Source organism: Mycteria americana, chromosome 14, assembly GCF_035582795.1.
Source record: "Mycteria americana isolate JAX WOST 10 ecotype Jacksonville Zoo and Gardens chromosome 14, USCA_MyAme_1.0, whole genome shotgun sequence".
NCBI classification, from domain to species: domain Eukaryota; kingdom Metazoa; phylum Chordata; class Aves; order Ciconiiformes; family Ciconiidae; genus Mycteria; species Mycteria americana.
Window position 1 is genome coordinate 18,724,648 of NC_134378.1, and position 22,384 is coordinate 18,747,031.

The window sequence follows — 22,384 nt, forward strand, 5'->3', positions numbered from 1 at the left end:
CCAAAATTCCTTTTGAACATTTCCTATGCATCATTTAGTCACCGTGATTTACCAAAAAAGGAACAATGTCAGGACAGATTTTGCAGCAAAAAAGACAAAGCTAAATGACATAAATTGTGCAACTCATCCTGGCTACTTTCTAGTATCACAGTTGCAGCAAGGAGAAACACCGCTTTGAAAGTCCACTGCATAAGGCTTTGAATGTGTAAAAATGAGTTTACAAATATTTGTGCAGAGACATCTGGAGCCAGAAAGAATGATTTCCAAAGAAAACCAGGCAAAAGCCAAACAAACAGTCTCTGAATAGAATGTAAGAGACTTTTTAATAACATGGACTTTTTAATAACATGGACACTCACAACAGTAAATGAAGAATCCAGTATTCCTCAGTTTATTTAAAATTACAATGTAAAATTTTAATGACATGATGTTGGCAACCCCTTATCACAGGAAGCGAGGATTTTGTTTTGCTAATTTTCTCATTGTTTTCTTATGCAAGATTTCTTACGATATTTTGTTCAGTTTATACACACATAGACCATTCATTGTATATCTTCATGTTAGTCAGTCACATTTACCATCTTAAAGGTCTTGATATCTGCAAATTTATCACAGGAGAAATTAACAAGTAGATGTTTGGGACCCGTCTCAAAAGGGATGAGTTTAAACTTTGTACTGGATTTCTCACTGGCTTTCAGTGGTGGTACACTAAAAATAGGAAACAAAGGGAAAAATATAAGCTGAAAACAGGCTTATGCATCATACTTGAGTTTCTTCACTAACCATCTCCCATCTTAAGTAAGACTTCCTATCAGTTCAGTGTAGGATGACCATGAAAAGACATACAGGACTTGTCTGTCTGATATGTATTTAAATACTCAAACCGATGCATTAAGGTCTCTTACAAATACATTATGCAGTGACCCAGATAAGCACACAAGGGGGACATACTAGTATCATATGAGATAAAACTTCATGCAGAACAGACGGTGTAAAACACATAATTGAATTATTAAAAAAGAATAATCTGAGACCATGAGGAATGTTAATACAAAGTCCTGAATTAGAACAAATTATAGCACCAAGAAAACCTCAGTGTTTACATGGCAGGAAACTCTGAAGAGAAGTGAAAATGTTTTAAACCAGTATATTCTGTAATTCTTGGAAACTCATGTTTATGGTTTTCCCAAACAGCCTTACCCTGTCATATTGTCTTGTCTTGCCTGAGGATAAAGTTGTATGTGATAGACAATATGAGGTTGCTAAATGCCCTTGGGAGCATTTATAAATTACGGGATAGACCATTCCTAGTTGCTTAAGCGCAAATGGCAATGTTAAGTTGCTGTGTATGTTTGTTTGTTTGTGTTTGTCTGTATGTGTATGTATTCAGTTAAAGAGCACACTCCCATATCCCAGGTATTTTTTAGAAATAACTGCATTTGCTAGCAGATGTCAAAATTTGTGTGCAATGTACAAAGTGGGGGACAGTCTGAAAATTTAACCTTTCTGTTTCAGCTGTGAAATACTGAAGGAAAAAGAACAAGACAAGACACAAAATCATCAAAGCATAAAAATAGGAACCTGGGATCTACAGTTAAAGGAACCTATTTTATTCCAGTCTTCTGATTCACCATCTCAACACCACTTAATAGTTTCTTGGCTCTGTTTATTAATCTCCTAATATAATTATTTTGTAGAGTTCTGAAAGCAGAGCTTGAAAATCAGTGTGCCTGTAGTTCTTGTTTTGGAAAAAACTTTTTAGTTAAAAAACGCAACCCAACCCAAACTTTTATTGTAATATTCACCATTTTTCCTATTCTCTTCCTGCCTGCCTCACGGATTTCAGCTGTGTTGAAGTTCTAGGCCTTAGTAAAGTAAATTCAATCATCTAAGGAGTAGCTGCTGGTCACGGTTTAGTCTGTTCTTTAAAAGCTATCCTCCTCAGTTGTGATTTATTGTGTCTGGAATAGTTATGCATGGAGCATACTTTGGGTTGTACTTTTCAGAGGTACCACCCTTTGAGATCGCAACCTGTGTCTAAACTCTGTGTTCATTTTTTGTTCCCAAAGCTGGGACACTGGTGCATCTGCTTTTTACATGTATGTCTATCATCTGTTTGATGTAAACGCAAAATGTTTAGAAGGCTGAATGCCCAGATTGGCACTGCAGTCCATTTAATAAAGTGAAAAAACCCCATCCTGGTTAATATATGCTATAATTTGGGTGTAGTATGGACAGAAACAGCAATGTATCCTATTGTTGGCCCTATGATCAGAACAAAAAGGTTCAACCTGTCTGGCCTATAGCAGCACAGCCAGCCTCAGCAAAATTTAGTGCATAGGTGAGCATGTATTTTTTGCTGCAAATGTGGGGTCCTGCTAGATAGGCAGGAAAACAAGTTCTTTCCAATTATGACAGCAATTTTTTGACCTCCCAAACTATGGAGCCAAAGCCTAGCTTAGATGAAGAGCTGGTTCAAAGCTGTGTGCTTCATTATGATACATTACATTGACTGGCCTCCCAAGTTACAGCAAGAAGAAAATGCTGTCTCATCCCGCTGTTTGGTTCCAAGTCATCCATGCCTATGTTCTCGCTCATGTATCTTTAACAGCAGGAAGGAGGCATTTCTCATACTTACTCTATCTCAAGGATTTCTCTGAGCAGGTCATTGCCTTCTACCCGCAGCACACAGTCCATCACTTCCGTATCAATAGGATTGGTAAATATCACTTCCACATCCACTTCTTTATTCACTTTTGCTTCACCGAGTACCTGTGCGAAGAAAATGCTTGAAAGGCCGGGTTCTCAGTATTCTTTTCTATCCAAGCCTTCTCAGGCATCAGAAGAGGAGATATTATCAGATGCTCTGATGGCCCATGGCAGAATGCGAGCAGAACATCTCTTTTGGGGAAGAAAGTGCTTATAAGAGCTCATTTTCCCCTTTCTCTGCCACTGCAGTTAGAGCAAAGGGACAGCAATTTACCTGTATGTCGATGGCAGGATTGTCCAGGGTGATGTCTCTTTGCACTAGCACTTGAATCCCACCTTCTACATGACATAAAGCTGTTACCTGGATCGTGTTGTCTGTAGTTAACTGCTGTTGATATTCAGTATATGGTATCTTAATGGGAAATTGTTTCTCTGGAAGAAAAAAAAAAAAAGGAATTGATACACACTTTTATAAGCCCACAGAGTTTCATACCTAATATTAGTATTTTCCTTTTATGCTGTGTCTGAGAGCAGGAAGGTCTTCAGGCATCACTGCCAAACTCAATTCATGGAAATCTATCGGTTTGCTATAAAGAGAGTGATTTCTTCAATGTTATCCCTCCTCCATTCCCTACTACCATATTGCCCGGCTTGTTTTCCTCCCAATTGCTCTGAAAGCTAAGACAGCTGGAGTTCAAGGAGCTTACCAGTGCCACTCCATTTGTTATGGGACATGCTCTGATAGGCCTCATCGGTCCTATTTGCCCACGATATGCTGAGACTAGCTGAATGATATCTTTACATTTCTTTTATCTTTCCTAGCCCTATCTGCTTTTTATTATCATGTGTTTTTACAGTAGTTTCCATGCTGTAATTCAAATCAAGCAATACTGGATGGGAAGGGATCTCCTCTGTCTCTGAATCCAGGCAGTTCCACATTTTTGGCCATTCTTACAATAAACATCACGTTCAGAAGAACTGTAGAGTAGCTATGCTGCATGCACACACTGTGAGCCACAAAGTACTTTCCAGCAGTATACAGCAGATGAAAAACACAAGAAAAGATGACAAGTCACCAATGCAAAGTCCCACAAAAGTAAGCAAGAAAATGGGGGCAATGTGAATTTCCTAGATTCCTCCAGTAGCAACAGATTTGTTAACTACAAATCTTAGCAAACACAGCATACCTCCAGAAAAGGGCAAAAAAATCTCTTTAAATGGTCCCTGCCATCAGATCTGGGGAAAAACCACCCTGCTGACTGTAAATTCAGCCACTGGTTTAACACAGCCTGTGTGAGCACAAGACACCACAAGGTGCCTGCATGACCATAATGCCATTAGGCATATAAACTCTTGTCTTCACCAAGAGTCCAATTCCTAATGCTTTAATGGAAGCTGATAGATCCCAACTCCAGAAGTCAAATTACATATTAAAGAAACAAAATATTATTTCTGCTTCTCACTAGTGACTCGAAGCCTAAGATTAATACAATATAGTATCAGCTGTGAATCAATGATCTTTCAGTTCACTTTAGAGATGCTGATCTATCTCTTATCCCAAGCTCCGAACAGTAACTTAATTTCATCTTTCCAACAATGCTCATATTTAGGTAGAGAATTTCTTCCATAAGGTTATCAAACTCCATCTGAAAAAAAAATTTAAAAAAATCTGAGGGCCTTTACTCCTCAACGATTCTTCGATACAAACTTCCTTTTCTGTGGAGCTAGCGGGCTCTTTCAGCTGTTTCTGTTTCTCACACTTTAATTCCATTCTAATGTGCTAATGGATCAGGTTTCTTGTTTCTGCTGTTAGCCATGTCCTGTTACCTGTCAGTAAGGCCCCTTGTAATTGACCAGAAGACATTTAGTTGGAGTTGATTTGTATGCTTTTATGTTGTCCTTATCTTTTTTATGCAAATTTTGTTAAATGAAACTTCATATTTACTCACCATCATTTTTTCACACCTGAGATACATTTTCCAAAATGTGAATAGTACTTAAGGAAATGATGGTGTGAAACATGCCTTTTTAATATGTTTATAAGTGCAATGTAATTTTTTTTCAGCCTTTTCTGCATAGAAATTTAAGATTGCAGTGTGAGAACTTTTTCCCCCAAGTTGACCAGCTTCTAATTCCCATTTACTGATAAAACAATTATACAATTATGATTAAAAGTTACTTGAAAAATTACCTTCCTTAGGAGACAGAGTGACAGATATGGAGTCCTTCCAGATCTCATGAACTGGTCTTCTAGTGTACACAGTGCTCCAAGCAGTCATATTTACATCAACAGTCTTAGCATCAGACTGTAAGTTTGCGAGAACCAGAATTAGACTGAGATCTTTGCCAACTTCTAAATGACCAGCCACCTTGAACTTCCCTGAGATGTCAGGCTTTTGACTGATTTCCTGTGGTGTCGGTGCTGTAGGATCAAATTTATCCTCAAGTCCCAGCTTCTTACGGGCTTTTTTAAAAATATCTCTTTCTTTTGTAGAGCCTGTCAGAGGGAACCATGACAATTATCCTCAACAGTTAACATGCATCTCTTATTTTACATGACTGCTAGAGAGAAGCTAGCAGAACGTAGTGTCTATACTTACAGATGAACAGAGCCTCTGTTTTCCACAGCCACACCTAATTTTCTGGTGCTGCAGTCAGTAATGTCACTGCCCCTCTAATAGCATTTTTTTGTAACACAAAATCTTAAGTCCAAAGTTTCACACTCTTCCCATTTCTATCCCTTTTTATGGTTGTAATATTTAGAAATGTAAATTCTTATTTGCTAATACAGAAAAGGCCCCTAATATAAGGGAAGGCTGACGGCACCATGTGGTGGGTTGACTCTGGCTAGCAGCCAAACATCCACCCAGCCTCTCACTCACTCCCCATTCCTGCAGGATGGGAAGAAAACAGAAGGAAGGCAAAAAGACTCATGGATCAAGATAATGACAGTTTAACAGGGAAAGCAAAAACTGCACACAAGCAAAGCAAAAAGAGGAATACATTCACTACTCCACATCAGCAGGCAGATGTCCAGCCACTTCCTGGAAAGCAGGGTCTCAACACACATAACGGTTGCTTGGAAATACAAATGCCATAACCACAAATGCGCCCCTCATTTCCTCTGCCTTCCGTTGAGCTTTTCCGTTGCTGAGCACTAAGTCATATGGCATGGAATATACCTTTGGTCAGTTTGGGTCAGCTGTCCTGGCTGGGTCCCCTCCCAGCCTCTCGCCCACCCACAGCCTACTCACTGTGGCAGGGAGGGAAGGGCAGGGAGAGAGAAAGCCTTGACACTCTGCACGTACAGTTCAGCAACAGCCAAAACATTGGTGTGTTATCAATGCTTTTAGCGGGGTAGCTATGAAGAAAGTTAACTCCATCCCAGCCAGAGCCAGTACACAATGGAAGCTAGTTATTTGGGCTCTGCTTTATCATGCTTTTCGCCCTTCTGATACATATTTCCAATAGCAGTGTTCATTCTTTGCACTTGCAAATTCAGTTCACGATTGTAGTTTTTTTCTGCACTGTCAAACCCAAAGGTCTGACAAGTTTACATGCTGTTTGACCGTTTGAAAGAGTTGTTTTTCCTGAGCTTAAGTGCTGATTTAGCTTAGGTTTCTGTAATAGGCCTTTCATCCTGCTGTCAAATAACTGGGCTGTAGACTAATTCTCACAAAGCAGGGGCAGTCAGTACACATTAGCAATAGGCAGGTGGAACAGTGAATGCTTTACTCAGAGATACTTGGACTTGCCTTATTTAGGTCCCACAAAGCAGCTCCATATCAGAAAGGGCAAGGCAGTATTTTTTATTCTTTACCCTTTCTTCCCTTTTCTGTTAGAACTGAGTAAAACGAGTATAAATTTTGCTCCTACCTTACAGATGCCCAAAATTCCCACTAAGAGACTCCTAGCCTGAAGTTTATATACGTTTGGGAATGAACCAGCTATGTACCCAGAAGAACCAGTGTTTTTATTTACCTTCTTCATATTTATAATCATTGGTGACATCTACACGATCATCTCTACCAACTGCCTTTGTGCTGATGAACTGGCCAATTACAGTAGACTTAGAGAATATTAATGTTTTCTTTCCAGTTGCGGGGTCATAATTCCAGTACATACAGTCTGCATTCACTTCTGCAAATACAAATGGGCAGTCATAGTCCAGATCTACATCTCCTTCTTTGATGGCGTTCCGTGAGGCAGGACCACACTGATAAATTCCTATGGCATCAAGAAAAAATAATTTAGACCTAATCAACTCTTTGACAGTAAGCAGATTACTAGACAGATATTTATCAATGAGTACTGAACTGACCAGTGCTGTTGTCCCATTCTAGCCCTTTCATCCACATAGACCCTCATACCAGACCAATCATCAATGTATCTTGTGTTTAATCTGAAGGTACACTTGATTTATTTTATATTATCCCTTGATTTTCAATAGCTCTGGATACCTACATTGGAAATATAGGAATTGCTGTGAAAGACTGCTCCTAGAAGTCTAGTTTCTTTCTTGGCATCCAAAGATGATCTGAGGCTTTTCTAACGCAAAGTTTAAAGATCATCTAGTCCAATCCCCCTGCCATCTTTTGCTAGATCAGGTTGCTCAAAGTCCCGTCCAACCTGATCTTGAATGTTTCCAGGGATGAGGCATCCGCGGCCTCTCTGGACAACATGTTCCAGTGTCTCACCACCCTCATCATAAAAAATTTCTTCCTTATATCTAATCTAAGTCCACACTCTTTCAGTTTAAAACTGTTACCCGTTGTCCTGTCACTACAAGCCTTGCTAAAAAGTCTGTCCCCATCTTTCTTATAAGTCCCCATTAAGTACTGATTAGAAAAATCAGTTAGAAAATTTTCTAATTTGATAAAGTATTCTCTTCTGCCACTCTGTTTCTGAGCAGGATGAGAAATTACTTTTACAATTGTTTTACATTTTTTTTTCCTTCTCTCAAAGTGACTGACTTCATAATTTCTCAACAGTATTCCTGAAATAAAATCTGTGTACCTCCACTTTCTTCTTGAGGAGTAGCATCCAGAACTTGCCATCCACTGTATGAGGGGCCCAAGTCACTGCGGGAAAACCAGCTTTCATTCCAGACATGGAAATTCCTATGTACAAGAATGAACAAAGTAAGCTACTAGTATGTGTTTCTAAATTCCTGTTCACATCCATTAATCAGCCATCTTAAATGTATTAAATGCCTTAATTTGCATAGGTTCTTACCAGAGACTGACCACTTCCACTCTGATCCTGACTATATTAACTAGATAGGAGCTGAAAATTGCATTGTGGAACAGACATAAATGTTCAAGGGCAGAAAGCAAATTTGTAAAATTATACAAAATGTCCTGAGCCTGTTTTTCTCCAAAAGTTCTGAGCACGTGCACTTCCTTAGTTTCAGCTGTTTTCTCTATAGCACAATGCTACAGTTATATTTATCATTTATATTTAGAATGGGTCCAAAACAACCTTGTTTACTAACAAGGCAAAAAGTGAGGGACTGCACCTGTTCTTTGCCGAATGCAAGCTTGTTTGAATTGCATTTGATGCTTAATAGTGGCAATAATTAAATTATTTTCACTGCAAATGATGTCACTGCAAAAAAAAGGCAGGGAAGCTGGTTCTGTTGAACTTTTACAGTTTAACGTGAACTGTTTCTGAAGACTAGTTCCAAACTAAGTCAAGTCCCACTGTGTGGTATTTCCAGTGTAATATCATAGGTTTTCAGTCATCTGTGGCATCATAACTGTAACTTTGCCTGCTCTGGCTTCAATTAGCTGTTGTAATTCATGTCACAGTTCTCTGTTTAACTGAGAAAGAGTGAAAACACCAAGTTTTGTAGCATTATTTTGTAGTATTTTTTTATTGATCCTGTGTGTGTGTAGTTGTTTTTAAGGCAATTTGTAAGACGGTAACAAAGCATTTGTCACTAGAATCTATACTCTGCACCTGAAGACTCTATAGGCATTGATAGGTCCTACTATTAAATATCGTAGAGCCATACCATATGCTGTCAGCTGTCCTGTCCAAATGATTTCCAGAAGCATCATAAAACTCATCCACACGCAGATTTCCATCCGCATCGTGGGCAGAGCTGAAGTTTGTAATTGTACGAGTGGGAATCCCCAGACATCTAAGCACTAAAGAGTGAACAGACAACCATAGTCAGAAAGCAGTATTTCTGGAATATGAAGTTGCATATAACATACTAATGTCTTGAAAGACCTTCTCATGTAGGAAGTATTATTAGCACTTCTTTTAACAGAATCTGTACAGTGTCAGTTATGTGCATGACATAAAACATACCTGTAGTCAATACCGCTGCAAAAACCCAACATTGTCCATATCTAACAGGTTTGAATCCCGATTTCTTCCAGTTTTGCAGGATTTCACCGCTTCCAGTCCAGCTGCTTGGACTTTTTCCACCCGCATAATTTCCACTCCAGTTTCCTAGCAGCACCCCTTGGTCATCATTGGCGTTGACCTGTAAAAATATTCACTAAATTTATGATGAGATAAATTAAGAGTTTGCAACAGATGTACTAGTGGTAGGGGAGCGGGCAGGAGAAAAGCCTTGAATGACATTTTAATGGACAAAAGTCACTGCTTCATGGAGCTGGCCTTCAGGAAGAAGCCTTATCTTTTCAGGGAAATGAAATATGTGTCCTCTCAAGAAATGGAGAGTGTTTAATCTTGCCAAGTACAGTAGCACCAGGCAAGAAGGCAAACACTAGTTTTCAGTGGACATTCCTGACATGAGGTGGCAACTTTACCACTGTATGATTGAATGGCATCATCAAAGCATATCGTGCAGCTAAGCTTTCAGAATGTGCCTGGATCATGATGTACTGAGCCCTCAGCAAATTTACATTAAATTAGAGGAAGTGGCTGACACAACAAACGGGGCACAGTCACCGTGAGGATCTTGGGTACTGTATCAATAGAAACCTCACGAAGTTCAGGAAGAAAAGGTGTAGATTTCAGAACTTGGGGTAGAATAACCCCATGCATTGGTACAGGCTGGGAAGCAGCTGGCAGAATGGCAGCCCATCTGAAAGGGGTCTGGGAGTTACAGCAAATGCCAGAATGAAGTTGAGCCAACAGTGTTCTCTCATCATAAAGAGAAAGCCCACGCTAGGCTACCTTGGGAAAAGTGTGACCAGGAGATTGAGGGAAGCTAGCAAGGCTGTGCCAGGAATCCTGTCTCCAGTTTCGGGTCCCTCAGTTCAAGGGGACGTTGAGACACTGAAGAGGGCCCAGGATGGAGGGCTACCAAGACGGTCAGGGTCCCTGGAGCACACAATCTACAAGGGGAAGTTGAGAGCACTGGGCTAGTTCAGTCTGGTTAAGAAGGGGATAAGGGCAATGTAATAGCAGCTTACAACTACTTGAATGGAACACAGTAAATTGTCAGAGTCCAACTTTTCTCTGTTCTGGTAGGTTATATAACAAGATGCAACAGCAGAAAGTTGTAGCTTGGGAAAATCATATTTGACATAAGAGAAAAATTCCTCACTAAGAGGGTAGTGCAGCTCTGGACCGGTCACCCAGAGAGGCCATGAAACCTCCCTCCTTGGAGATTTTCAAGGCAGCCTGACAAATCCATGGCTGAGCTGATCTAGTACCACTGTAGTTCCACTTCAAATGGGAGGTTGGACTAAAGACCTCCAAGGGTCTGCTCCCTCAACGTACCACCCCGTGTCTTACACTTTTGGTTTGATGACTGGATATCAAAGTGCTAAGCATCAGAAATACCACAGATGAGATAAATCTAGCAGACTCAGATCAGACAGCCACCTAGGTGTTTCTCTGGCCCACATTTCTGGTGCATACAAACAGTGGCCTAAAATTTTCTGAGAAGTGTCTTCATACTTACTTTCACTAACTACTTTAAAAGAACAGTTAGTAGTTTGGACTTTTTGACCATGTTGCTTACCATTGCACTGAGAACGCGGCCCACATATTTGGGGTCATTTCGGTGAGATACATCTGTGGCAGGATCTTGACGATAGTTTAAGCTTCGATCCAGCATCGAAAGGCAAATATTGAGAATATCTCCTTGAAACTATATTATAGAAATAAGTTAGTGTTTTGGAAACACAGATTACTCTACTAAAAATCAGGGTAAGTAGAGCTATATGTGTGTTTAATGTTTTTTCTAATCACCGAATGAAGTGCTGCAGCTCAGCCAGGAATTATGATATAAAAATGCAGCCTCAACAAACTGTGAAGATTAGAACTCAAAGAGCTTTTCAAAATTTGGAATCTGTGGACTTAAGTCCAAGACTTTGCCTCTCAGCATTGCTACAGTACTTTACTACCCAGCAGATGCTAAGGTTTCTGCTGGCTGCACCTCAGAGTCCTAGGTCATATCACTGACTAGTCAATTACAAATCCTCATATTAATCAGTATAACAGAGCTTGGCACAAGTTCTGATTTCAATACCAGACTCCTCCTCTTCAGAGGTGCATGACTGCGATGAACTGGAAAAAGCAAACAAGCCCTGGTCACCCAGTTCATGTGAAAACCAGAGCACGAAACACTGTCTGGTGTTTCAGTGCTGCATTTACCTGGCCAAAGTTCCATCCAAAGCTGCTGATACGATTCTTATTGCCTGCAAAAATGATGCCAAACTCTTCTAGCACGTATTCCTCACACTCAGCCTTGTTAGGCATGAACACATCATCACCTGAAAAGCCAAACCAGAGGTATGTACAACCACAGCAGGCAAAATAAAACAAAACCTCAGAAGCCTTGGTCTCCCTCAATAAAAATGCTTGCAGATGTTCACCCTTTGCTGTTCTTGCTGTTAAAAACAGATCGTGAAACTCAGGATTTCCTATAATTAGAGAAAGGTGTAGGGGGTGTCTGAGTGAAGACAGAGGTATGACACTGTCAAATCTAGGAGAAGATGGCGGCTGTTAGATATGACTCTTCTTGGTTCTACAGAGACCAGACACACCCTTCTAAACTTGTGCAGAAGTAGGGAAGCTCTGGCAAAAGCAGAATATAATATGCTCAAGCAGAACTTAATCTTTCAGAGCAAAGAGCTCTCCAGTAAGTACATGATACAGAGCTGATTTTATGTACCAGAAGATCCTAAGAAACTGTTAAACCTTCTTCTTTTCTCACTGGTACGTTATGTGGTGAATGTTCAGCCCCCGTATTAAAGAAGTATAGATCAAATGGAGAAGCTGCAAATATTAATTAATCTACAAGCCACTTAATTCTTTTAGGGGAAATTCGACATGTTCATACCTGAAGACCAAGGGTTAAAGAGCAAAACAAAAGTGCCAAGGCTTGCTGGAGAGGAGCTGCCACTTGAAGTACTTTGAACACTCAGCTTGTAACGTCCAATGACAGCATTAGGTGGGGTGGAAATGGAGATGCTCACAGAGTTGGAACTGGTAGACTGTAGAACTGCACTCCAGCTCTCCTTGCTCACTGTGCTGGAGATACCAAATGTGGCCTGGGTCTTAGCCAGCTTTGAGGGTTTTGGACCTTTTAAGGAAAATAAAAAACATTTTTTTCCCCAGCTTACTGAAATAGAGATTTAGTCATCAACAAACTCAGCAGGGATGTAACCCTCCCCTCAGATGAATTTGTGCCACATGTTGGAAACTGGAAGTAGCTGTCACTGCTAGCTGAGATGGGAGTAATACAACAAACACCTCAAACAGTTCCTTGGTTATGTGAACCAGCATGTTGGCTCCAAGGTATTATCTTGCTGCCCTATAGTGCATATCAGGCCAAAAGAATGTCATGAGGCAGCATTACTCTTTCTCTGAAAGAAGTTGGGAGCCATACCTGTTTCTGCGATGAATGTAAAGTTTTGCTCAGGCTGTTCTGTTCCATTGAATGTGACAATGAAGGCCTGTCCCCTCCTCACAATCAACTCTTTGCTGGAAAATTTACTTGTGTGGTGGTCTCTTGCATTTTCTTTCAGGTGCCAGTCGGTACTTGGCTGCATTGCAGCTATGAAAAAGTGAGAAGAGCAAGAAAACTTGAGGGTACATCCAAGGAGGAAGGAGCACAGACACACTTCACAAGGAGGAAGAAGCACAGAGACACTCTTAAGAATTGCATGTTACTTTTCTACAGGTATCTAGTACCCATGTGAGGTTTCCACCAAAACCAGAAATAATATATTTGGAGCTTTTTTTTTTTTTTTTTGAGAGAGAGAGAGACTCCACCTTGCTTAGACTGTTAGAGATTATCTGCATAATTAAATATAGAAGGAGTAGTATATCTGGTACCGAAGGAAAATCAGAAAGGCATCTAAGAGGAGAGAACGCTGAGAGAATTGAATACTTGTGAGTTACTTGGATAAAGAATCTGGCTGAACTCAGCTAATTCTTTCAAGGTGTCATCCATTCCAAGACATGGTGTTATATATGTTAAGCACAGCCTTGCTGCCTCTGAATAAGAAGTAAAGAAACCTGATTGAGCTGAGAAACACTTCTGCATTTTAAACCATGACATGTGATCTCTAGCCCCATTTACGTGTCATGTACCTCTGGTATAACTGACAGCTGCTATCTGTTGGAAGCACCTAACAAGAATATGTTGATGGACACTGGGCTGTCATTTGGCAGTGGGAGAGATGGCAGAATTGGAGAGAGAACACTACTAAAAAAATGTATGTGAAATAATATGTGGCAGAAAGCTCTTGCATGTGAACTATGGCTTCAATCAGAGGCCAAAGAATAAGCATCTGAGATTGGTTTGGCTCTAACATCATCAGAGCCTATGGAGGGTCCTCCAGTAGAAGATAGCTTGATGGTTGAAATGAAGTGCAGAAGTACAGAAGAAAAAGAGATTTTTTTTTCCCTAAGGGCACTGTGTGCTTTTTAAAAATATTTTTATTATTCTCCAACCCCCCTCTCTCCCGCACAGAGGGAGAATAGGAAAAAGTAGGAGTGTGGTCCTTAGTAGTGGAACACAGCTACCCTGTGCCATTATTGAGTGAAAAATCATTATCCCATGTTCAGCCAGATTTATGAGTGCAAAGGCTTTTTTACAGCATGATCTTAAGTTTACCAAGTTTAGGCAAGCCTTGAAATAACTACATTAGTAGTCTTAGCAATGTAGTCACAGTTCAAATATGGGGGGGAACACGTTTTTTTACAGTATCGAGATGAGCAGCACATACTTTGATTTTTCAGGAACCTAAAAAAACTTACTTTAAAAAAAATCTTCAGAAACTTAGCAATGAAGCACATCTATTGTAGAACAAGCTGAGGGGTGGGGGAGATTTGTGTTTAGAAAGGCAGGAGTTATCTGGCAAGGTTGGAAAAGCAACATGGGACCCTTTGTAATAACTATTAAACTGGTCATTTCCATATGCATAAATATTAGCACGTAAGCACCCCCCCCCCCGCAACAAACACCACCCCCCCACCCCCAAATCCCCTAAATTTTTGTATCCTTTCTGCCTTAACTTCGGGGTTCAACCTTCTCTGCTCATTGCAGCCTCCCTCAGTCTTTGCAATGATACCTTCTTCAAGTTCTGCTTTGCTTCTTTATCTTATGTCAGATTTGTCAGTCTCTCGCTTGCACTTGTCTGACAACTTCAAATAGCTGCAGGCTTTCCCTTCCTTCCTATTTGCAAAATACAACATTTTTGCATCAGATAATATACCTGTTCTCACAAATCTCATTCTGATAAGCTTGCTTTTCCCATTCGCACAATAAGTGAAAAAATGCAATTCCCGTGAAAATCCTTCTCCTAACTCTTGATGGAAGAATTTTCTCTTCCTTTTTTTTTCTTGGATCAAAACTCCTTAGAGAAGTAGTGATCTTTCAGTGTCCATTACAGAACTGAATAAGAGGTATGGATGTAAGAAAGTAACAGAGCACCACAGAAGGGGCTTCCCCCTTGCTCACCTTGGCCCATATCTGATCGATATGTCCTGTAGAAGCAGCTTCTGGAGCTTTCCTCTGAATGGCCTCCTCTACTTCTGTTGACTCAAGGAATGGCTGGTGCCTTTCACTTCTTTAAAAGTCTAGGTGTAAAGTTGCCTGTTTGCAAAATTTCCTGTGGGGGTGGAGCTTGAATAGCCGCCTTTGTTCCCCAGCCTTTATCTGACCAACAGGGCTTGAGGAATCATTTTTCATTCATTTTTCGCTCTCTCAGTCCCCATATCCTGATCTCATTTCCTTGCAACTTAACATCTGAAGCTCAGACAATATTTATCCCTAACAGTCTGGCCACTTGTTAAGAGTTTCTTAATGTATTTAAATTTGTAAGAATTTCAGCATTTAGTTGCTTTTCTTGCTGTTATAATGATAAAATTCTAGGAATAGCATAACTCCTTCTTGCACCACATTGCTTTTAATTTGGAATACTTAATGAGCAATATTTACAGTGACTTTTTCTTTAAATTAGTTCGCTGAATCCATTGTTTTCCTGGAGCTGCTTTTTCTTTTCTGCTGCACTGTAGTAATTGCAAAACAATGAGCAAGCTATTGCCTCTGCCCCAAATTTAATCAGGCCAAATTTAAAGAACCAATTTTTCATTTATCACATAATTACTGTTTAACATTGTTAAATAGACAAGCATTCCATGTCATATTTGCATGACACTCTACAGAGATGATAGGTAAGTACATTTGTGACTTGTGATAAAATAGCTATCATTGTTTTCAGCTGGTACACTACTATTTTTTTGATAGGGTATCAACTGAACATGCAACTGGCAATGCCAATTTGTGCACAAATATCTTTCGCTTAATTTCAAGACGAGTGAGTTTTGCTTATGCTTTGCAGGTGGCTCCACTTTCTGTTAAGAAAGAGAGAGACTAATCCTGATACTTTTATGGAACAACTTGTAAAATTTCATGTACTAAGTGCACAGTCTTAAGGATGCCTCTGAGTGATACCCATTATGCTGGACTGGCCACAGCTATACGCCTTCCCAAATGCAGAGTTTTAATTGGCTGGGCTCAGTATTCAGCAGCCCAAATTGTTCTGTTTTCAGGTTTGGATCATGTTTGGAAATTCTAGAATTGGAATTTGCTCAACCCATTTCATATACAGACATATTTTATTCATATTTCCTGTAAAAAGGTGTTATTAGAAGAAACAGTTTTTAACTGGGTATAATTCAGACTGCTGCTTTGAATCTCTGTTCATTAATAATATTTAATCTTAAGAGGGACCATAGTTTTATCACATGCAAAGCCCAACTGTGATTTTTAAATGATAAGGCTTTAATTCTTAAATTTAAAATTTAAAATTTCTTAGAATTTGATTTTAAAATGTTAAGTACAAACTTTAGAGGTTTCAGATGTTAAGCTATGCTCTCCTACCCATAGTTTCAAATTCTCTTAAATGACACACTAAAAATTTTCAGAATAAATATGCTTTAAGATTTCAGCCTACCCTTGGATACATAGCAAACCATTTTTCTTTGATAGAAAGATTAGTTACTGTTGAAAGGAACAAAAAAAAAATCAGTGATTATTCACCAAGTAGCTGCCGATGCTTATTTGGCCACGCGTTTCACCTTTTTGTGTGTGACAGCAGTAGTGTGCTGGATATCATTGTCCTATAGGTCAATGGCATAACTGTTATTGATATTCGATGGCATGATAGTATAGTTATGAACGGCATGTTCCAATAAACGGATACAGTCCATTTATTCTGGAAGACAGTATGGCAAGGAGAACAAGTTGTGTCTATTGCATCAGCTTCTCGTGTTTATTCCCAGCTCTGGCTAAGTTGCCTTGCAGGCCTCTGGTGTCCTTTGTAAAACAGATGAATGATACATACTGGACCTTTGCATTAAAGATTATGGGTGAAGGTTGAGAATGAGGGCTGAATTAACGAGCAATATTAACACTAGTCAGAACACTAGTCAAGCAGAATGCATCTGACCCAGGCAGCTTCCTGTAAGCCAAGTAGTATTTGCAGAGCTTGTATGGTGGCTGTAAATGTAAGGATTGCACAGGTAGGTGCTTGAAACTCTGGTGGATAGCAAGAGAAGATTCTTTTGGACCTCAGCAAATGAAAGCTCTAAGCCATCTTAGTATTTTTTTCATATACCCAGAATAAGCTATATCAGAATCATCTTTTGCAAACTGGTTCAGTCATATAATTCAGGACATCCTTTCCCAGTGATACCCAGATTTCTTCCCTCACTCCAGTAACTGTGTTAAAGAAATGAATATACAGGAGGAAGAGTTCAGCACTGAACAGTGAAGGACATATTTTGTAATAGACTAATTCCCCTCAGTGTTACTTTCCTTTGCATTGTCGTTTGCTTCTCCACCAACTCTGTATGAATCCACAGTGACACTTGAATTCTATTAAATGTCACCTATTATTAATTGTGCCTTTGTTTCAGGATGGGAAATCAGTCCCTAGAATAGCCTATCTGCTCCTTTATTCTTTCTGAACACAGCTCTTCCTTATATACCCCTAAAGCACCATGCTACAACCATATGGCCGTGACTCACTGGGGACCGCCTCAGTACCTTGAGAAGTCTGGGCTATTCTGTCTCCCCTCGCATTCTCTCGTTGGATAATTAAGCAAGGAATTTCATCAGCAAAATGCACTCCTGCTATCCTAGATACAGGAAGTCACCTGGTTTTCTACAGTTATACCGTACTTGTGAACCACACTAGACCTGGGCCCCTAGAACGGTGGTATGGACTGACTTGAATCAGCAATCTTCAGGACTAGAACCCCCTGATGTAGATTGGTCAAGTCCATATGGAAAAGCATTTGGCTGAGATCTCTTCTGGGCCTTATATGTTGTCCAAGACATACTTATTTTCTATTATACAAATACTTATTTCTATTTATACATACTTATTTCTATTTATACAAATAGCAGGGGCATTTTGAATGGAAGCCTGCAGCCTGCTGCAGCCTGAAACCTTCCTGAAGTTCCTGATTGTTCCTGAAGTTCTCCAATAGCCAGGCTTTGAAGGTAGCTGAACTTGGCACACTCAGCTCCCATACTGTCTGTGTAATGTAGGCTCCCCTGTTAGCTGGGCTCAGATCTTCTCTTGGGTTCTCGCCTCATTCCAGATGAGATGGTTCATTCCAGAAGGGAGACTGACAGTGACATACTAGTGACATGTACTAATATGTGAACTTCAAAAACTACCATGGAATCAGTACACAGGAATAAGCCAAACTGACAGCGCACAGACTGGGATGAACCTATGCTAGGCTCCCCAGACAGCTCCCACATAGTCACACACAACCTGTTATTTATAGCCTATTATATTTAAAGGTATTTCCCTCCCTCTCCCAATTATGCACACATCTCTTTCATTGGAATGGAGTAAAGACATTATTTGGAAGTTTTAACTTCCAGCTACTGCTGCACACTCATCAGCAAAGAATACCTCTTTGTGGGCTCCCATCACTACGTCGCTCTGCTCATTTCTTCTAAGAATCCAACGTGTTGTCCCTTTCTGCGGGGAAGTGCTCTTAATTCAACACAAATAAGATGCTTGCAGGTGTGACTCACACCTTAATTGTAATGACACTGAAGCTTAAAAGTCACAGACAGAAGCTGAGATAATTATTTTGAGTGTGAGACTGTGAAACAAATTGCTGAATCCTTAATAGCAATAGTGTGCTGCAGACTATCAAGACGCTTAAAAAAAAATCACGCTATCAAATTTATAGGATCTTTTTAGGTGCTCTTCCCTTTTCTTTACACACAACCTTCTGGATGCTGTTAATCCATTAGAGATTGGCCCAAGGATGCATAAAAACTTTCGGGGAAAAAAGTGTGTGTATTTGCAGGATCTGTGTGTCGGGGGCGTGGGAGTCGAGGGAGAGAGAAGGAGTGAAAAGTTATGTGCACACACACCTGCACGCAGACCCTCACAGTTTTTTATATTAAAATTGTGTGTGGCACTGTGAGGAGCATCCCCAGGCTCTTTTGACATCTCCAACTGAACTTGGGCTTGGGTATTTCTTGAGCCCTGGGTATTTCACAAGCAAGTGCTGACCATCATCAGCAAATACCAGTTTGTTCGTTAAAAGCTGATATTGCCTCTTGGATTTTGTGAGATAAGAAAATTGTGGTTAAGAAGGATAGACTGGTGTAAGACACTTAAAGAGGAAGTTTTTAGGGATCACCTTGCTAAAATGTCTTGGCTAAGTTATTGGCAAATCGTTGCTTAAGAGGAAGTGTAACAATGCAGAAACCATTGGTTTGTGGTTTTTTCACCATTGCTGTAGATGAAGGTTTTTACTGTCCACTTTACTGTATAGTTCTTTTGTTAAAAAGAAGGATTTTTCTACTCAGTCCAATCTTTCAGCTTGACCTATCAAATTGTGTTTTGCCATTTAATTAAGCTCTGCTCAGTGGCGGAGATTTATGAAGGAATCAATTGCCTTATGCCCATTGTATGCACCTGATTCCCTCCCAGCCTATGTTCTGCTCTTAACATTTAGATGGTATTACACTTAGCAGATGCATTGAGACAGTCATTAACTAAGCACCATCAGGCCAGGCAAACAGCAGACGCTGTTGAGGGATGCTAGCACAAGCAGATCAGGTCAAAAACATGAATTATTTCAAATAGTAGTATATGGACGAGGACTTGTGTCCTAAGAGTTCATGCAATCTGTTGTCCTAAAACTGTGAGGATGGGGTAACCGTGCCTCTTTTAACCTCCATGAGGGGAAAACAATGCCTGTCATTTCTGCACTTAAGCCTCTGCTCTGTGGATGGTCGTTTTTATAAATTTCCTGAGCTCTTCAAGCTTATGTCACGTAAAGCCAGCACAGCATGAGCTCTATGCCTAGAAGGGCTAAAGTGGCGTCATCTGCACTCAGGCCTCATTACACATTTTTACAGAGGCCCCAGCAAGTCAGGCCTAAGCGAGAACATGGCCAACCTTACTAAAGTGTATTGATTTAATGTCTTTCCTCCTAAGACCTCACTGCTGGACATATGCTTACTTTGTCTGTATTTTAAAGTTCCTTTGCCTTTCACGCTAATTTTAACAAATAGTTAAAATGGCATTGCAGTTTGCTGACTCTGAATCCACAGGAAGGAATCTAGCCTGTAGTCTATTCTTGGCACAAATATTCCCATTAACACAAGATTCATTCATACCTGAAACTACTCTCTGATTCATTAAGTTTCATGCTAAAAGATAGTTTGCAGTTTCCCATACCTTCTTCTGCTCTATTTGCAGTTTTATAATATTTAACTCCAGCATGGTAATGGATCGATTATCTTCTTCTCCTTGTTTGTGTCTTTTGGAAAATTCATGGAAGAAAAATGCTGAAACAACCTATTCATAATCTCAAAATGTAGTGTATGCCAACAATTCAGAGCCTTTTACAAAACATAACCCCACAGAGAAAGCTAACATATGGTACATTATTCAGTTGTCTGTTCCTTCTGCACAAAGAGACTTTTTCTTTCCCTTTTTTTTTTTTTTTTTTTTTTTTTTTTTTTACTTACCAGCCATGCTTCCTTGCTCCTCTGTGCCTTGGACTTTGTATTTCTGTGAGCAACTGTAGGCCTATATGATAAGACTTGAAGCTCTGGTTGTGTGGCAGCATTTATAGAGAAAACTCTAGGCCTCTCCTTATGCTCAAACCAATTATAATTCACATTAGGTGGGTGAGGCAGGTAAGTCATACCAGTGGGCATGTAAACTTCCTAGTGACCATATATTAGCTCATGGGTTTTAACACATTGCACTTATGCAATTCAGGCTATTTATCCAGAGGGTTGACTGAGATGCTTAGAAAAGTAGAGCATTTAATTGCATACCTGGAATCCAGAATTTCACATACAATGATGTGTCACTTGGGAAGGGATATTTTTTGAGTCAGTATGAATTAATATCTTTTCCCAGTACGATGCACAGATGAGTATTCATGCAATAAAAGTATATATTCATAATAAAATTCATAGGGTTCCCTCCCTATGAGTGTACTCATAAGTCTAGAAAGAAACCCAAAATTTTCATTTACCTCATCAGTCCTTTTTTGGGGATCACCACAGTAACGCCTTCGTGTCAGCCCCTCCTTAGAGTTTCTGTGAATTATACTAATGGTATTAATGCTGTAAATGTAATGTAAGCTACTATTAACTTGACAAACCACCGAATGCTGAATAGCTCTGAGGAGTGGATCTCAAGTGGTAACTCTCCCTGCACAAAGAGAAACTTCATCCTCATAAAACGCTCATTTTGTAGCAGGTACAAATTACAACTATAATTTGTGCTTCTATGGTGGTTACCCATCTAGTTTCTGACTATAAAGACACAACAATAAATGTTAAAATACTTTGATCTGCACATATAGGACATTTTATAGATGCAAAGAAAAAATGAATTTGTTAGCATGGCCTGGCCTCAAAGTATTTTTTTTTTTCAGGGTAATTCTTCATTTTTCGTATCAGCCCTCTAGCAATTTGATCATGGATCTCTCTCTCTCCCCCCCCCCCCCGTTCTACAGGAACTTCAATTTCCTTACACTTACACAGATTTGAATATGGTATTTTGCCTCATTTTATTATTACTTCATCTCACTTATCTACAATGAGGAGAAGAGACTGTGAAGCAATCTCAGGAATGTTAGTGCTTACCCTGAAGAACTTGAAGGGTGGAAATTTCGTAAGATGAGAAATGGGCAAGCACAATATCTATGTATAAAATGGGGCAAGAAGCATGAGAAAGAGCTGAGAAATTATAGTTGACATCAACTAGTTTGATGTAAATTCCTGGAAAATACTGAAATAGAGAAACTTGTTAGCATCTAGAAGATGATTAACAGCTAGCATGGAGTTGCCAAGAAGTCAGTCAAGTCCGTCTAATTTCTTTTCCTTGACCAGAGTACAAATAAGAAGTGGCAGCTATCATACATACCGACTTTGATTTGCCACAAGATCCCACATGGTATTTTCATAAGCACACGTTGGAAACACTGATTACACAGGATTTATATTAGTTAACTGCATAACTTATTGTAAAAAACCAAATGCTGCATTGTTTCAATGGGTCACTGTCAGACTGGAAGGGCATAGTGACCGAAGCGCCATTAAAAGCTGCCTTGGAGCTTTGATGTTTGCTAAATATGCTCTTTCTGTTGTTAGTAAGACTTCAGCTGAAGTACTATGTTAGCCCTGGGCTAACCTCAGCTGGATAATGTCAAGAATAAAGAGAATGGAGAGCTTAAAAAAATTAGAATGATCAAGTTGGATCAGTCTAAAACAGAGGCAACTGCAGAGATATGATGATGATTTTTGAAAAAGGTGAAAAGTGGTTATAGAAAGAGGAGGCCAGTTGGAGAGTCGTGCTCTTAAAAACTTTAGTCTTTGACTAAAGACACTGAAACGAAGCACAGAATAAAAATGTTGGCAGTGAAGAAAAGTACTCAGCTAGACCCTCTAGGCAGGCTGTAAAAATGTTAATCATTTTTTCTGTGGAGATTAAGAATGGACTGAATGCACATTTGTCAAGGATAATATATATGTGTGTACTTGAGTTGTCCTTGTGGAATTTATTTTGATGTCAAAGCTGTGACAGTGACACCTTTTCCCCCAGTTGCGTACTCTTGGTACTTCACACCGAACTGTATGATGTAGAGAGTGCCTTAGCAGGGAAACTAAGTATTCTGCGTCCAGTGTTGATTCAGTCTCATTTGCCTTGCTATTGCTTTATTGCTGTGA

The 22,384-nt window shown here is 39.7% G+C and overlaps 1 protein-coding gene and 1 long non-coding RNA gene across 2 annotated transcripts in view; one reads left to right on the plus strand and one right to left on the minus strand.

The window, feature by feature from the left end:
• The window catches only part of LOC142416929 (uncharacterized), a 76,246-nt gene extending 54,104 nt beyond the window's left edge, over positions 1-22,142 (plus strand). Inside the window, exons 2-3 of the long non-coding RNA XR_012777849.1 lie at positions 12,669-12,838; positions 21,550-22,142. This is a non-coding gene — a long non-coding RNA (uncharacterized LOC142416929). The remainder of the gene's footprint in view (positions 1-12,668; positions 12,839-21,549) is intronic.
• On the minus strand, positions 392-14,679 carry LOC142416925 (protein-glutamine gamma-glutamyltransferase E-like). Its single transcript, XM_075517090.1, has 13 exons — positions 14,609-14,679; positions 12,530-12,697; positions 11,981-12,223; positions 11,293-11,411; positions 10,658-10,786; positions 9,028-9,205; positions 8,726-8,861; positions 7,726-7,829; positions 6,691-6,936; positions 4,901-5,206; positions 2,984-3,141; positions 2,639-2,772; positions 392-708 (listed from the first exon to the last, which is right to left on the minus strand). The coding sequence occupies exons 1-13, from the start codon at positions 14,616-14,618 to the stop codon at positions 561-563; spliced, it is 2,079 nt and encodes a 692-aa protein (XP_075373205.1). The 5' UTR covers positions 14,619-14,679; the 3' UTR covers positions 392-560.
• Positions 22,143-22,384: the final 242 nt, after the last annotated feature.